General features: G+C 41.8%; 1 protein-coding gene across 2 annotated transcripts in view; it reads right to left on the bottom strand.

Annotated features, from left to right (window-relative positions):
- The window catches only part of Otud7a (OTU deubiquitinase 7A), a 126,994-nt gene that overhangs the window by 22,691 nt on the left and 86,625 nt on the right, over positions 1 to 17,678 (bottom strand). The window contains exons 4-6 of one of the 2 annotated variants that reach the window (XM_076848875.1): positions 14,356 to 14,457; positions 10,525 to 10,652; positions 9,664 to 9,755 (exon numbers count right to left, since the gene is read on the bottom strand). In XM_076848875.1, coding sequence (XP_076704990.1) covers positions 9,664 to 9,755; positions 10,525 to 10,652; positions 14,356 to 14,457 — 322 coding nt within the window. Of the gene's footprint in view, positions 1 to 9,663; positions 9,777 to 10,524; positions 10,653 to 14,355; positions 14,458 to 17,678 lie in introns of both variants that reach the window. The other variant, XM_076848874.1, reaches the window with a different exon arrangement.

Genomic DNA, 17,678 nt, shown 5'->3' on the forward strand with positions numbered 1-17,678 from the left:
GAACAAAATAAAGTAAGCTTGTCATTAGACTAGATTGGAATGGAGGAAGGAGAAAATGGAAGGGACTCTGTAGGGACTGACCATCCCCTCTCTGGATCCTATCTTCAGAGTCCTGGCCAGCGGTGCCATCTAAGGATACCTTCCATGCCCATCCACCAAGGGCAGATGCACAAGTCCCAGCTTCCCACTCCCACCCTGGGTTGTGTCGTCTCAGGGGACAAGTCAGAGAGAATCTGCAGGTGAGGGCTGCTGGCCAGAATCTGCAGGTGAGGGTTGCTGGTCTCTCTGCAGGTACAGGTAGCCCACCAGAGCCTGTGGCAACTGGGCAGCTTGTTCTCTGGGATGCTTAACAAGGATGCAGTGTAGGCTGGAAGATGGAGCCTCCTCTTCTGTTCATTTCTACATACAGAAGCTTAGGCTGAAGCCTCATGCCTCAGAGTCTCCAGGAACGCCCAGGGAACATAAGACTCCAAATTATTGGGGTTAATTGCTGCCAACATCTGAAAAACCTTCTAAGCAAAACTCTGATGGAAGAGGTCAGGGAGAAGGCTGCCTGCATTTCAACCTTGAGAGTGGGAGGGAGGGAGTCATTGTGAATGTGCAACCTGTCTACCAGGGGAACCTTCCTTAGCTCATGCCCCTCGCTCCTGCCTGAGGCTTAAGGAAAGGGTGGGTGACAAGAAATGCTTTCACTCAAACTCTCAGATGTTTGGGCAGAAGACTGGAGCCTTGATGTCCCCCAATAACAGGGCCACCTTCAAAGGGAAGAGCACATAGAAAGGAGAGCTTACAATGTGATGAGAGTATCAGCTATACCCACAGTGCCAGCCAGGTGGCAGTGTCCAGCCAAGACCACATGGAAATTCTGGGGTTTGCTACTGAGCACCCTGGGGATGCCCCAAAGCAAGCGAGGGAGATCTCTGAAGACTAGATGGGTGGGGCCATAGCCAGCAAATGCAAGCTTATTTGAGAATATAGTCACTATTTGCATCAGCGGGTTCTACATACAAGGTTTGAAAATATATCTAAAAAAATTCCAGCCAGGTGTGAAAACACACATCTGTAATCCCAGTGACTGTGAAGGCGGAGGCAGGAAGATCCAGCCTCAGCAATTTAGTGAGGCTCTAAGCAACTTAGTGAGACCCTATCTCAAAGTAAAAACAAAAACAAAATAAAAAGGACTGGGAACATAGTTCAGTGGTAAAGTGCCTCTGAATTCAATTCCCAATAAAAAAATAAGTGAACAAATAAAATATTCCAGAAATTTTCTAAAGGAAAAAGTTGAATTTGCTGTGCTCCAAGCACTATACTATATCACATGAATGGAGTGATGCGTAGGCATATCTTGTTTTAGGTATTACTAGTAATCTAGGGAGGATTTAAAGTACATGGAAGGACATGCTAGGCTATATGTAAGTATTAGGCCATTTTATGGAAGGGACTTCAGCATCCCTGGACTTGGGCAGTGAAGCTGGAACAAGTCCCGTGCAGATATTGCACGGGTTGGCACAGGCCTGAACAAATAGCTCCATGTTCATCTCTCTCAGCCAACTGATTCAATTATTCCCGGAACAAATGCTGTGATTTCTGGTATTATGGTTTTGATGTTAGGCGTCCCTCAAAAGCTCATTTGTGAGACAATGCAAGAAAGTTTAGATGAAATGATTGGGTTATAGGAGGTTTAAGCTAATCCCCAGATAGGGATTAACTGGAGGTAACTGGGTCCCTGGGGTTGTGCCTTTGGGGTATGTACTTTGTCCTTGTTGAAAAGACCTCTTTCTCTGCTTCCTGAGCTACCTTCCTCCAGCACACTTTTCTGCCAGGATAATTTGCCCCAAGGAATGGAACTGTGTATGGACTGAGAGCTCTGAAACCAGGAGCCCCAAAATAACCTTTTTCTGTTCTAATTTTTCTTGTCAGGTCTGTTTAGTCATAGCAGTGAAAAAGTTAACTAAAACATCTAGGAAAATTATAAAATTATTTATATTATAAAATATAAATTACAATTATATAATATAAATATTTTTATAATTTTACAAATTATAAAAATATTTATATAATAATGCCTATATATTTTTTTTCTTTTCCTAAAAAGAAATTTACCTTATTTTAATAGTTCAAAATGTTTGGAAGCAGTCCCCTACCTTGGCTATTTGGAAATAAATCTCTAACCTGATGCCCAATTACTCTGGAGAAATTTAGTGTGTACTTCTATGAGTAGGATGTTCTTCTACACAACCAGAACACAAAGTCTGAAATTAACAAGGATACATCAAGTCACCAGACCCCATTCATGGTGGTGTGCCAGTTGTCCCAATAATGCCCTTTAGAACAAAGGCTCTGGCTTAGGATCCTGAGCTGCTCTTAGCTGTGATGCCTTAACATTAGATTCTTTCAGCTTGGAATGTTTCTTAGGATTTCCTTGACTTATATGACCTTGACACTTGCATGACCTTGAAGATTATAGGTCAGGCCTTTCACAGAATGAGCTTAATTTGGGTTTCTCCGTTTCCTCATTAATAAATTGGGTCACACTGAGTCCTTGTGGTTTCTTATCAGGTGGTGTGGAATGGCAGGCAGGTTTTCCCACTGTGGGAGATGGTGACTTGGTCACTCTTCATCTGCCAGGGCTCACTCCTGCAGAGCAGCTTATTTCCTCTATGGAATTAGCAAGCATTGTGTGGGGGAGAACTGTGAATATATGCAAATACTCCATACCTCACTCAACCTTTATACACTTACTAACAACACTATGGATTTCTGGTTATCTCTTTTATTCAATGGTTTATAATACATTTATGGTATTTTAACACTCAAATATTCTTTGATTTTGTCATTGTGACTTATTTCAGTAGTTTTACATCCTTAGAGTATCCTCCTATCAAGTTTTGGAGCAGTTTCTTGATCCTTGGCATAGGTGGTTGAAGTTCATACATACACATGTAATTTGCATCTTTAGTTTCATGTCTCTTTCTCTCTATGATCTACTTCAATGTTTACAGGAAACATGAGTTCAGTGATACCTCCAATTCTAGCCCAATACCGCAAAGTTCATTCTACTTGTAACTTTCTTCTCCAAATGTGTGAAGCCTTATTTCTATTAATATTATTATTATTTTGCATTCATTTGATCAGTCTCCTGATTTGTGAGCAATCTCCCATCTATGCTGGAATCTCCTTTCTCCCACCTGAAGTAGTCCTCTTCACCCTCTTTAGGTCTGACCATGATCATATTTTGATTCTCCCATCTCACATTCTCTGCAGATACCCACCCTGTTTTGCCCCACTTAATGGCTTAAAGGCAGAATATCTTAGGAAGTGATGGAAAGAGGAAAAGGCAAGTTTTAAATATGTATTGATTTAAAAAATACATATCATAAGTCCTCTGTGTCTGTGGGTTTTGCATCTGCATATTCAACCCACTGCAGATCAAAAATAATACAAAACAATTGTATGCACTTATTTTCTTATCATTAACTACACAGTATAACAACTACTTACATAGCATTCACATTATATTATGTATTATATGTTTATGGGATTATATTCATGAGTTCTATGCAAATATTTCATCATTTTATCTAAAGAACTTGAGAATCTGTGGTTTTGGTATCCTTGGGGGTTCTGGAACTAACTCCCTGCAGATACAGGGGAACATGAACAAAATTTTTATATGTGTATGTACTATAAATATACACACATAATATATACACACATATATATATACACATACTTACATACACATTTATAATACATATATGTGTGTGTGTGTGTGTGTGTGTGTGTGTGTATGCGCCAAGTCTAAGCACAATGCTCCTGGGTGTGCATTTTCAACACTTCAGGTGATTATCCTTGCCCATCTACACATTAGAGCCAATATGCAGGTGTTCAGGGTCAAGTACTTCAGTAGGTTGCTTGTTCATCTCTGTCACACCGTAAGTACTCATTGAGTAAGTACCAGGCAAGTGGATGGGTGAACAAGACAACAAGCAGCACAAAGAGGAGAGAACATGGAGTAACAACCGGCACACTCAGGGAAAAAAATTCTCTGATTAGAAATGTGGAGTACTGTTCCTTCCCTAATTCAATGAATGGAAAGGTCACCATTGAAAAGAGATGAGCTGTTCATGAGTCAGATATTGAGCTGAAAGAAGGAAGGCCGTTCCATGATGGAACACTCTGGCATCTGAAAGGCTATGCAGAGGGACCCCACTGTAACAACAGCAAAAGGGCTAAGTACTAGGCACCTCTGTACCAGCATGGCATTCTTCTCATGCAAAATTTGAAGTAGGTCATTGTGTTTCAAAAAACAGCAAATGTTCATTGAACATTTAATATGTGTTGGAGCTATGAAAGGCACTCTAAAGGCCTTCAGGTTAACTAGACCTCATGTCACAGGCATCTGTCCACTCATTTATCCATCTATCTATACATTCACCAACTGTCCACTCATCCATTCATCTGCTCATCCACCCACTCCCTGCCCATCCCAGTGCTATAACAGGGCTAGGGCATGGAGTTGGGCCATGCCTAGCATGCAGGCTTGTGGCTGGACATGGGCGGCAGCTGTTGAGCACAGGTGCCATCCCAGCAAAAGAGAAACTGCTCAGTGACCCTGAAGGTGACAGAAAGGGTCTTACACACACACACACACACACACACACACACACACACACCCCTACAATAGGATAAATGTATTATGTATTTTTTATATTTCTCTGGAGAATACTGACTAATATATAACTTAATATTTTGAATCTACGCTTCCTTATCAGTTCTTGGCAATGATAATAAGTATAAATATAAATAACAGCTTCAAACACCTACCTGACATGCAATTGGAGCGCAGTATGTGGTACTGTTCTAATTCCCATCCAACCACACTAAACCTTTTCCAATCTCTGGGGAATCCTGGCCCCCTAAGAGAGCCAGCCCTCCCTACTCTGACTCCCAGACAAAGTCTGTGCAGGGAAATGGATGAGCACCCATCAGTGGGGGCTAAGCTTTGCTTCCTGTCTCCTCATGTATTGGATCTGAGTGATGGTGTGTGTGGCTTGAGGAGAGTGGTCAGCTCCATGCCTCCTGGCCCTGGTTCTAACTCTTTTATGTACATACAGGACTATGTCCCTAGCATTGAGCTAGGGTTTGAAAGAGAATCAAAAGAGTTTGGTTGGACTGCACCATGAGGATGCTGCAGTCGGAATGAGCAGACAAAATAAAATATAATGAAATCTCAAAAGAGCTGGTGCTCAGAACGGGGCTGTGTGTACTTCAGGGAACATCTCTCTGGACAAGAATCAAATCAACAAGTGGAACCTGAAAGAAACAATGCAGAGGTGAAGTCTGCCCCAGCCCCCAAGATGCGCATCACAGATTAAATCCATGTTATTGAAGAGTTTGAATATATACATTAAATAAATGTATCGCTTGTAAAATCAACCTCTGAATGACTTGCAAACATGTCCCTTGTTTTCTTATCCCATGGATCACTTACTACACAAGAACTTTCTTTTCTTGGAGGGGTGGGGGGTGTCAGCATCAAACCACTGAGCCACATCCCCAACCCTAATTTGTATTTTATTTAGAGACAGGGTTTCACTGAGTTGCTTCATGCCTCCTTTTTTGCTGAGGTTGGCTTTGAACTTGCAATCCTCCTGTCTCTGCCTCCCAAGCTGCTAGATCATAGGTGCTACTGCACCTGGCACCATCCTGTTCTTGACATGCAAGTAAATAGAATAAAAACAGAAGCACCTAAAATTCATGTTTTCTAGAGTTATGACTTCCAAAATCTTGAATCAGAAAGATATTCTGGAGCTTCCATGTTTTTAATGAGACTACAAAAGAGGACACCAAACTTTAGAGAGCTTGAGCATAATCATCGTGGAAGACTGGACCAGAAAAGAAGGTGGCATTATTTCATCATTCAGAACTCAATGTCAGAGAGGAGCAAGACTCCAGTTTTTTGGGACTCATAGAGATAAAGATTTCTGAGCTACAGAGAAAAAGACACCTGGGAGCAGAACACCTGGACTTGAAGTATGGCTTTACGGGAATGCGAAGATTCCAACTCTATCTAGGTGCACCAAAAACTTAGAAGCACTTGTAGTATGCCCCATAGTGTTCTAATTTTTTTTTTTGGGGTATTTTTCTTTCTCTACTGGAAAGTAAACCTATTACTGACACCCTAGAAGTAGCCCTACATCACTGGCTCAGGATTCCAACTTGAGCATTCAGATGTGGGGACTGGAGTGATTGTGTCCTTGCTCCTGTTGCCCCACCCCCGAGGGGTAGCTTTGTTTTCAGGATGATCCATCATCTAAGTTTTTATAAACTGTCTTGTATTTAAGAGATTTTGTTGGGTTGTGGGGCACTCCAAAAAGGACACTTAACAATAGACCAAATTCCTACTTCTTGGCTCCTCCAATTATCATTTTTGTGATCTTGGAAAGGTCATTTCATCCCACTGAGGCTCAGTTTTCTAGTCTATGAAAGGGGTGCCCAGGTTTGCAGGACAGGGTTGATGGGAGGGGTATGGAGCCATGGTCTCTGCTGCCAGCCCATGCTCCTGGGTCTCACCCACTTCCTTCAGACCCTCAATAGCAACCATACTTTCTATCTCTGTCCCTCAATAGAGCCTAGAGTTTCATTCTTTAAACAAGAACATACACATCCCACCCTTGATTGCTGGTTTCTCCTCTATGAATTTTCTACAGATTCTTCATTCTTTCCTGTGAGGTGTAACCAGAACTGTGAATTCCAGGCATGGGGACATTTTCGTACAAACATGGACAATGCCTGGGTCATCTTAGAGATTCATAAAGGCACCTAAATCCTTTTGTTAGGTTGTGATTGAGTACTCAGACCCTACCACTTAATGTTTTATGAACAGGTACTTGTATTGGTAATTTTAGGTTATGGAAGTGATTCACATTCATTGTCAAAAGAAAAAAAAGTACAGAAGTGTAAAGGACAAAAAGTGAGATTGTCTAATGAGAGTGGTGATTTAAGAGGTGTGTCTCAATAGTGCCAGGGCACCACTGTGGATGGCCCTGGCTCTGCGTAGCTGCTGGGACTTACTAACTGCTGTGGGTCTGGGTCACTATCCAATGTAGGCTGCAGACATTGGGCCTGACAACCTGAGCCCTGCATGAGAAGGCCATGCGGTTGGGGGATGGATTTGAGCCTTAGGAGCCACTGAAAAACCAGGTGGAACTAGCCACAAGGGCATAGGTACATGCTGGACAGTGTCTCCTTGCCCTGGTCTGGGAAGATGGACAGAGGCAGGAGGGTTCCTGCGGCCCTAGTGGCTGCGCTGGCTGGTACTGTCTCTCTCCTTGTCCTTATTCCACCTGATGGAAGAAGGCACTAGCAGTGGCTTCAGTCTTGCTGTTTCCCAAACCTGCTGGTCCCTGTAACGGTGGAGTGGGAGACTCAAAAGACCAGGAACTATCCTGGGAAAAACAACATCCTTCATCTGTCATTCATTGCTCCTGACCAGGAACATTTTAATCATTACAATAGAAACTGAACTGGTGAAGGGGGTGCCAGTGGTCCAACAAAATCTTCAGGAGTCCTAAGAGGAGGGGGAGGCCCGTGGAAGCGTATGACAACTCCTGCTTGACTAACAGGATCAGAGCAGGTCTCAGCAACACCAAAACAGCCTTCCTGAAGGCAGGGGAGCAGTCACCTGGCCTAAGTGGCCCCACACCCCACTCATTCTCAGGGTGGAGCTCAATTCCAGTACTCCTTCTACCTCCATTCCCATCACAATCCTCTAAGTTCCAGAAAGCAGGCAGCAGAAACTGAGGCTGTGGCTTAGAAGTTGGATGGGTTGGACCAGCCATGGGGCTATGGGCAAACCCCTCCTGAATGGGGGTCTCAGGAGGCACATACATGTGGTGACAGCTACTCATTGCTATGGTTTACAGATCACTTGAGTGTGTCCTCCAAGGGTTCATGTGTAAGAAGCTTGGTTCTCAATGTGGCAACTATGGAAGATGGTAGAACCTTTTTTAAGGGGAGGGGGCTCATGGGAGGTTGTTAGGTCGTTGAAGGAGTTACCTTCAGAAGGAATCAAGGCAGTTCTCATGGGACCTTGAGTTAGTTCTCTCTAGAGGGCTGTTATAAAAAGAGCAAGTCTGGCTCCTTCCTGAGCTCTGGCTTCCTCTCTTGTCACGTGGTTTCTCCTTTGTGTATGTACTCCCACCATGGCATCATCCACTATGATCAAATAGTCAGGGAGTCCCTCACCAGAGCCATTGCTAAACTCTTTGGACTTTCAGCCTCCAAAATTATGAGCTAAATAAAATCACGTTTCTTCCTAAGTACCCAGCTTCAGGTATTTTGTTATAGCAATGGAAAACAGACTAATATACTTATTATTATTGTTATTATTGCTGCTATTTTTCCCAACCACTCCTGTATTCTGGTAGAAATATTTGGACTAAATCCAATTCTCCGGAATTTATCAGATAACTACCCTGTGGCAGATGCAGGACAGTGAAAGAGATGCTGAGGAATGCCTGAAACCCTTCAGGATGGGACCTGGGAGATGTGAAGAATAAAAGAATTATGTGCTTTGGAACTAAGTCTTCAGGATGCCTGTCAACCAAACATTCAAACATGTTCGTCCCTCTATAAGATGGATTGTTGATACTGACATGTCACATCATTAAAAAAAGTGACAAACAATTCTGTAGAAACTGTGTTTGTGGAGTTCCGTATCTAAAGTATCTAATCTTGGAACGCAGTCTAAGCTGCTTCTGCTGCTGTTGTGGGCCCCACTGGAATCTGTTTGATAGCTGGGAGACTCAAATGAGGGGTGGGTCCAGGAGGCACCAGGCTCCACTGTGGTGGGTGTGTGAGGACCCAGATAGCTTTTTCTACGCCTGTGAGTCTGAGGCTGGCCATGAGCTACACATACTCTCTGATCCTTTTGCAGGTCTCTTTAGTGTCAATGCTTACACTTTCCGTTGTTTTTCTGAGACCTTTCCTGGGGGCAACACTTGCCATCAGGTTCAAAACAGCATGAACCACAACACACACCCTTTGAAACATTACGTCTACCCTGTTTTTCAGGCCAGCTCTTCATCCCCACACTGGAACATTTGAGCGGAGCCTTCAGGAACGTGCTACTCCTAAATGCACATTGAACATGTGAAGCCTTTTGCTAGGAACATATATCCACAGAGCCGAGCTGAGAAATGCTAGGTAAATTAAATGACACTTTGGCTTTCTGTGCGACTTGAAACCAAAGATCACATAGACATTTAGTTAGGAAGTAAAACCCAGACCCAGCAGCTAGGGCGCTCAGAGCCTGATTCCTGCAGGGGCTGCTTATGCCCTCAGTCCCCTCCCTGACAGCGCCTGCTCTGCATAATGAGGCTTGAGGAAATGGGACTGAGAAGCTTATGTCAGCTTGAGTCTCTGCTTGCAAAATACGTATGGAGGTTGGTACACCTCCCAGTATCCGGCAGGATCCAGCTGTCCCCTACAACCTCCCGTGCAGCCTCATTCAAAATCTAATATTTGAAAATTGCAACCTTTCTTTCTTCCACAGCTTTTGGGGACCACACTGTGTCTTTACAACTCCCATGCTGTGTGAAGCCCTAGGTGGCTGGGAGTTCAAGACAACCCTCAGAGAATAGAAAGGACAGCACTTACCCTCCACCTGTGCCACCATTCTTACTGAAATGTGTACGTGGCTCGCTGGAGGCCAGCTTCAGCAGCTCCGTCCACTCTCGCTCCCACTCCTCCTCTGTGTACACCAGCCCTGACTAGCACAAATGGAAGCCGGTTCAGGAGTTGGGAAGGCCATAGCAGCAATGCCCTCACCTCCGCTCCCCACACTTGCAGCCACACCTGATCAATGGGCTTGGTCAAAGCCACACTGAGTCACCCAGCTGAACAACTATTAATGTCCTCTAATGGTCACCTTTTGTTTGGACTATATATTTTCAGAAGCCATAGTCTCTAATTTTAGAGCTAATAAGAGTCTACCACTAGCAAGGGTCATTCCTAGGGATGGGAATGAGGAAACATTAGCCTACACATATGCTTGGCTAGGGGCTGACCATTCAGTTTTTTGAAGGGTCAGTAGGCCAACTTTAATCAGAAAGAAGGCAGATTCTTCTAAAAGAGCAAAGTGCTAATGTTCCCCGTGGTAAGGGACACTTGGTAATCTCTCTGGATTGAGCTCACACACAGGGACTGGAAATCTATAGTCTGTACCTGCTAGTAGGTGACCACATAATTCATCATCAATGTTGGGACACTTGAGAGTGAAGGTGGTGGCTTTCCTAATTGGCAAGCCATGAGCATATTGCTGCATCCACAAGGCTGTGCTGTTGTAATGAGGCTCCTCTGCCATGAGGTTGAGTGGGGGAATCTCATTAATCCCAGAAGCTGTCTATACCTGGCCTTACAAGATGGACTTGGACCTGGGGCCACACTCTGGACTCCAGTATGGCTCAAGGCTGCATCTGGCATGGATCCTGGACTCCAACCAGGTCCGCAGATACCAACCTCCTTGTTCTGCTGTGTCTGTTGCCACCTCCACCTCCGCTTCAGGGCTTCCCGCTCAGCACCCGTCCTCATCATGGTGTAGAGAGCTTTTCGTAAAACCAGGTCCCGATCATGAAACCCCCACATTCCTGCAGCCAGGAGACCATAAGGAGCAAAGAAGAGAGAAAGGACATAAGGAAGGTGAAATCTAGAAGAAACTCAAATTCTCCTACCTACCAGGATGGCCTCCTGTGTCTGCACAGACAAAGGTAACATGTCAGTTAGCTGTTTAGTTGTCATCATTCAGAGTTCCTCTCCTTTTCCAATGCTTCCCTAAGCTCAAATGGGTGAAGGAAGTAGTGCAAATATTTCTTAGTGAAACAATAGTGAGTGAAAAGTGACTACTGACTCTCTTTGGCTATCCACCCCCAATCCTGCAGGTTTGCTTTAAGAGACCCAGTGTTCACTGTCTAGGTCTTGTGTTTGGGTGAGGGACTGCCTTTGAAGACAAGTTGATGTTATGTCCTCACCGAGGGCCCCATGCTGGGATGACCAATATCATTCTGGCTTCTCCAAGGTTCTTCCAGATTTGATGTTCAAGGGCATCTCAACTTCATAAGAAGACTGTCAGTGGATGCCACTGCATGCATCTGAGCCAGGAAAGGGCACCTGCCTCCCCAGGAGAAGGTCTCTCACCTGTAGTGGGTGCTGAGGAGCTATAAAGATATGCCAGCCATCTCTGAGTACATGCTCTGGGCAGTTGAGATGTGGTCAAGAAACCCAACCAATGGGATAAGCACTGAAGAGGTGTACAGCCCTAGCTATAGGGGAAAAATTGGGTAAATTCTTCTATCCATCCATCCATCCATCCATCCATCCATCCAAGGTGCTAGGAATATGTATAGCAGGGACTAAGACACATGAAGATCCTAAAATCTGACAGAGCACACATTGTAGGAAAGTAGTAAGTAAGGCAATCATCAAATCACTGCACAATGTACAATGTCAACACAAGAAGGAATGATAAAGCAGATGAAGAAAAAGAGTGGCAGGTGCATTTGTTATGGTGTGAATGGATGGAGACATCAGAGCAAAGGTTCAAAAGAGTGAAGGAAGGAGCTGAGAGGCCAACCCTAGGTGGAGGGAAAGGCTAGGGATGGTCCCTCTGCCAAATGAGTGGTCCATGTGGTGCCCTTGAGAAAAGGCAAGAGGGAAAGGTAGCTGGTGCTAGGATGAAGGGGACATGGCAACAAGGAAACAGGCAGGCTTTCAAGTGAGCTGGAGCCTCTGGAGAGTTTGACCTTAACTGATTGCTGTTTGTAAAGGCTCAGGCTGGCTTTGATCCTTGGATAAGCAATAATCAGAGACTGCTGTGGGCTTTCTAGTAGGCAGGCTTTTATCTTTCTCTACAGGACAGAGGACATGGCCTTCATTGCTCCTTACTCAATCTCTGACTGTTTCAGCTGTCTTCTGGGGCTCTGAGCATTCTCAGCTCCCATGGATCTTAGTGCAGTCTTTCTCACACAGAGGGTCTCCTTGTCCCATTCAAGGTTGCCTCCAGGCCTGACTGCAGGATCACTGTCATCTCTATGTGTGCCCAATAATCCCAGTGTAACATTAGGCCCCCTCAACTGTTCAACAGGCATAGCTGGTGGATGTCACATAGCCTTTTGGCAGTCCTGGTTCTGTGGAGTTTAGCTATGCAAGCACAGAAATGAAAACAAAGTAAAGGTTGAATATCCCTTATCTGAAATTCTTGGGATCAGAAATGTTTTAGATTTTGGATTTGTTCAGATTTTAAAATATGTTCCATATATTCTTTATACACATACCTGAAGGTGATTTATATAATACTTTTAATATTTTTGAACATGGAACAATGTTTCATAGTGTGGAATTTTCCACTTGTGTCATCTTCATTCAAAAAAAAATTCCCAGATTTGGGGACAATTTGGATTTTGAGATTTGGAATGCTTAACTCATACTGGGAAAAAGGGCCAGCTGCCTTTTAGGTCTGAGATCATTGTATTGTGGGGGATTCTCAGAGGAGAGCCTTGCAACTCTGGTCAGTCATGGATTAGTCCTCCCATAGATGGAGCAAGGCCCAGGGGAAGACTGCTCTTCCCAGGCAGGCCTAGCAGTCCCATTGTGCTCATGGGGTAAGTGCCATCAGAAGATTCCACAGTGGCATGTGGCCTTCCCACCTATGGTGCTGATGGGGATAGTGACTCTGTATACTGCAGTATCTGAAGGATAAAGCCATTTCCATGCCTAAGACTTTGCAACAAGGCCTCTGTTTGACATAGATGAGAGATTTCTTCTCATATTCTTTCTCCAGGTTTTATAGAAACAAAGTAAAATGCATTCAATAAAAGTAGAATAGTTAGTATTAAATATTGTAATGAAATATGGCCCAAATACTAAATCACATTTTTTGCAGAATAGCATGGAAAATTCTCCAAAAAATTTAAGATTACTATACCTCATAAATATGTACAATTATTATATGATGATTAATTTATGTTAAAGCAAAAGGCATATTTAAAAAAATATAAATGGAAAATAACAAATTCCAAGCTGTAAACTAGTGAGATTATAATTTTACTTTAAGAATAGATAAAAGATGAGAAGACAAGATACTAAAATATTAAAAGAGGTCAACAATGAGTGGTGGGGTTATTGATTTTTAGAATGCATTTCAATGCCAACCAAACAAAACAAATCAGATATAATAGTTTTCATGGAAAGGGAGGAGGCAGGTGGATGCCTTTGTCCTTCACCATCATCAAGTCCATGAAATGTTCCCCTTACTCTCAGTTGCTATACTCCTCTGGGCCTTCCTACGTTCTTCTCAGACCCTGATGCATTTCCCTTAAAACCCTGTACAATCTGATCTTCATCCACCTCTTACTGAAGTCTAGATGGGTCTGGGGCCTAGCCATTGCTCTGGGTCACAGTACCTGTTAAGGCCACATTCCCCTGGGAAGGTGGGTTTGCCCACCAAAGACCACATTCTTGTTCGAGAGCCCCATTGCCTGGACAGAGATTATGTTCTCCAGGACTGAAGAGGAATAACTGGCCTGATAGTGAGGCCACCGGTACAAATTCAGACTTGCTTTTTAAAATGAATTTGGCCTTGTGCATGTAAGCAGGCCTTCAAGAGAATGATTGAACTTCGAGAAAGTCCACTATGACTCTCAATTATCCCAATATTGCCAATATTGCCACCCATACCCATGTATCTGCAAATATTTGTTTCCTATTGGGGAAGCTTGCTGATATGTCTGCTGTATATTCTGACCATGGTAATTCCCCTAAGCAATACCTATGCCTACTTCTTATCAGTTCAGATTCATTATAGATTGCTGTCAATATGGTGGTCCCACCATTACCCAACCTCATGTACTGCCTCCCAATCCTCCTGCTAGAACCCCACCTTTTGTTCTGCCTCTAAATACCCTTTTTATTCCTGCCTTTGTACTTTATTTCTCTGGTCTCCCTGCATGGAATGTCCTCTTTTCTACTCTTTTTGGTTCTTCAAGTTTCAGTAAAGATCTTGACTCTTCTAGGAAATCCTCTTGGATTATTTTAGGCCAGGGTCTCTAATTCTCGTACCTGAAGTTCTTACTCAAGGCCTCTTTTATTATGACAGGTCTTTTCTAACATGTGTTTCATCTGTCCATCAACCCAGTGAGTTACTTGACCAGAAGGGCCAGGATTATTGACTCCATCTCATGGGAACTCTTCCAGATGATAGTGACATGGTTGTCTCTACTTAGCATATGTCTGTGCTTTAACCATGCATTGAGAAGGCCTGGAGCCCTGCCACTCTGTCTGTGCTGCAGAGCTTACCCAGTGAGGCGGCATGTAAAAGGCAGTTCCCATCCCCTGTCGTGGCCAAAGGAAGAAGCCGTTTACAGCTCGTGCACACGGTGGACCACCAGTTCAGGCGACCTGGAACAGAAGTTCACCTTAGAACAGAAGCCTAGAAAAGGCAGGGATCACCAGAAGTGTGTTGGCTAAGCAGTCACAAACATCAGTGAAAGATTTTCTAAAGAATCTCAGTGGGAAGATAGAGCATTGCGGCCACCTTTTCTCAAATAAAAAAAGAGCAAAAATAGGAGCAAATATGAGTTTAGAAAACTCAAGAGTTTTCTAAATTATATTTAATGGTAGAAACAAAAATTATAACATTATATGTCTCAATATATACCCAGTTCATATTTAAGACAATCATATTATGAAGGGTGGAGGATGAAGAAACACAAAGGCAGGAAAGAGTTATAGGTTTCACTAAATGTGGTTAAATGTCAACTCCAGTAATCTTTGATAAGGTATATATGTATATAGGTAATAGTTAGAACTACCACCAATCAACCGCTATTAGAGTTACCCTCAAAACCCAACCCCATACAATTTATTGTAGAAAACAGCCAGTATTACCCTGACACCAAAATTCAATGAAGAAAGTACAAAAAGAGAAAAGTGTAGAATAATATCTTTCCTGGATATGCTAGAAAATTGTTAACAAAATATAAACTTAGCAATATATACAAAGAATTGTAACAAAATAGCACCTAGCAATATATACAAAGGTTTGTACAACATGACCAATTATTCTAGGGATGCAAGGCTGGATTAATATTTTAAAATTAATCAATTAATATACCATAGTAACAAACTACAGAAAAAAAAGAACCACATAGTCATATCATGAATGGAGAAAAAGCATTTGATATAAAATTAAATTCTCATTCATGATTAAAACTTTCATAAAAATGAGGAAAAGAAGGAAACTTCCTTAACTTGATAAAGAACATATACCAAACCATATAGCTAACATCTTACTTAGTGGAGGGAGATTGAATGCTTTACTTCTAAGTGTGGGGAAAAGGTGAGGATATCCACTCTCACAATTGCTATTCAACATAGTACCAGAAGTCACAGCCAGTGAAGCAAGTAAGAAAAAATAAATAAAAAAGAAAGAAAATAAAGTAGAACCTTTAGTTACAGATTAGAAAGGAAGACATAACACTATTCTTATTGACAAATGCCAGGGTTTATGTAGAAAATCAGATGGAAACTTAAAAAAGAACTCCTAAAATTAGTTATTTTGTCAAGGTCTCAGGATATGAGATCAATACATACAGATCAATTGTATTTCTATACACTAGCAATGAATACATGGGAATTCTAAGATTATAATACCATTTATAATCACTCAAAATGACTTAGGTATAGATCTAACACAAGTGTCAGTACTTATGTGCTAACAACTATAAAATTCTCATGGAAGAAATCAAAGAATATCTAAAACAAATGGAAATACATACTGTTTATGAATTAGAAAACTCTCAACATAGTAAAAATGTGAATTCTATCCAAATTGACTCTAGGTTAATAGCAATTCCTATAAAAATCTTAGCAAGGTTTCTTGTAAAAAGGAAATTATTACCATCTAGAATTCTGTATTTCAGATAAACACAGAATTTATTACCACTGGACCTACAGTAAAAATATAAAAGGTAGAAGGAAAATGATCCTGGATGAAAGCAGGATTATACAAAAGGAATAAAGAGATTTAAAGAGATTTGAAAGGGCAAATATGTTGGTAAATGTAAATAGATACTGACTGTTTAAAGTGCCACCAGCAATGTCTTTTGGGAATTAAGTCACATGTAGAATTAAAACAAATGACAGCAGTAGCACAAAATATGACAATGTGTAATAAATTACATAAATCTTATGGTCCATACATTAGCCAGGAAGTGGTAAAAGTACTAAGATCTATTCCTAAGTAAATTCTAATAATACAAAGATGCATTTTATAACCTGTGGGATACCCATCCCCAAACCAATAAGCTAACAGAGGAGAAAAGAGAATAGTAAATATTCTTAAATAATTCAAGAGAGTACAAGAAAGAGTTAAAAAAGGAACAAATAAATAGCAAGATAACATTTAGATTTAAACCAAGATAACAGATTTAAATTAACATATCAGTATTTAAATATGAATGAACTAAATTAGTAAATATGAATGATCTAGATATTCCAAAATACAGAGTCTCATTTATACAGAATGAATAGGTTCTGTAGGTCTATTGTAGGCCACAGTTGTTAATGCCATATTGTATAATTGAAATTTGCTAAGGCATAGATATTAAATGTTCTCACATACCAAAAGTGGTAACTGTGTGAGGTGATGGATGTGCCAATCAACCTAATGGGGGTAATCATCTCACAATGTACATCATTACAGCACAGCGAAGCATGAGCCTCATATTTATGTCAGATCCTCTCATCCCCAAATCTCACAGGGGTGGTTCAGAAGCAGGCACAGGTGGACACGGTACACTTAGTGGGTTTGTGTTACTGTTGGGGAACCTCAAGCTTAATGAATGCTACACTTTTACAATAGACTGCAAGCAAACCTTTCCAAACTTTGTTCTGGAGGGAGACATTATCTTTATTTTGGTGAACAGTGAACACACCTGTCCTCTGCCACAGAGAGACATTATCTCTATTTTCAAATAACAATTATTATACTTTGTAATCTCCCTATAGTGGTTCCAAATTCTGCTTCATTTCTAAGGCTTTCTGCTTAGGTTTTTAGTCACTTCAGCTGTGTTCAGCAAAGGACCTCAGGGAAAATCTTTCAAAAAAGTTATTTACAGGCAAGGTTGATATACGCCTAAAATTCCCGAGTGTCACCAAAATCTTTCCCTCCATCCCAATTTTGCAACAACTCTCAGAGTAAAAGCAATTACATCTTCGGGCTTACTTTTAAGGTTTTCCTGTCTCCAGTTTCTTTCCCCTTTTAATTCTAAGTGCTGTAGCAGATGCTCTTCTAAAGGAAGTTCTACATTTCTCTCTCTTTTTTCATTGTGGCAGGCAAACAGGCAGGTTTATCATTAGCTATTCCATTGCTCCTGGAAGCAGGAGATGGTCAATGGACTATTTTTTTTGAATATCAATCCAACTCACATTCCTGGAATAAATCCAACTTTGTTATAATGTATTGATGGGTAAAATTTGCTGTTTTTTTTGTTGTTGTTTATAGTTGTTACGATTGTTCATGAGAGACTCATGGGTCTATCACTTGTCAAATGGAAATGGTATCCAAGAATAGAGCTGGCTTGATCCCAGTGGCATTTTGGGATTACATGAAAAAGTGA

Source organism: Callospermophilus lateralis, chromosome 3, assembly GCF_048772815.1.
Source record: "Callospermophilus lateralis isolate mCalLat2 chromosome 3, mCalLat2.hap1, whole genome shotgun sequence".
In the NCBI taxonomy this organism is placed as follows: Eukaryota; Metazoa; Chordata; class Mammalia; order Rodentia; family Sciuridae; genus Callospermophilus; species Callospermophilus lateralis.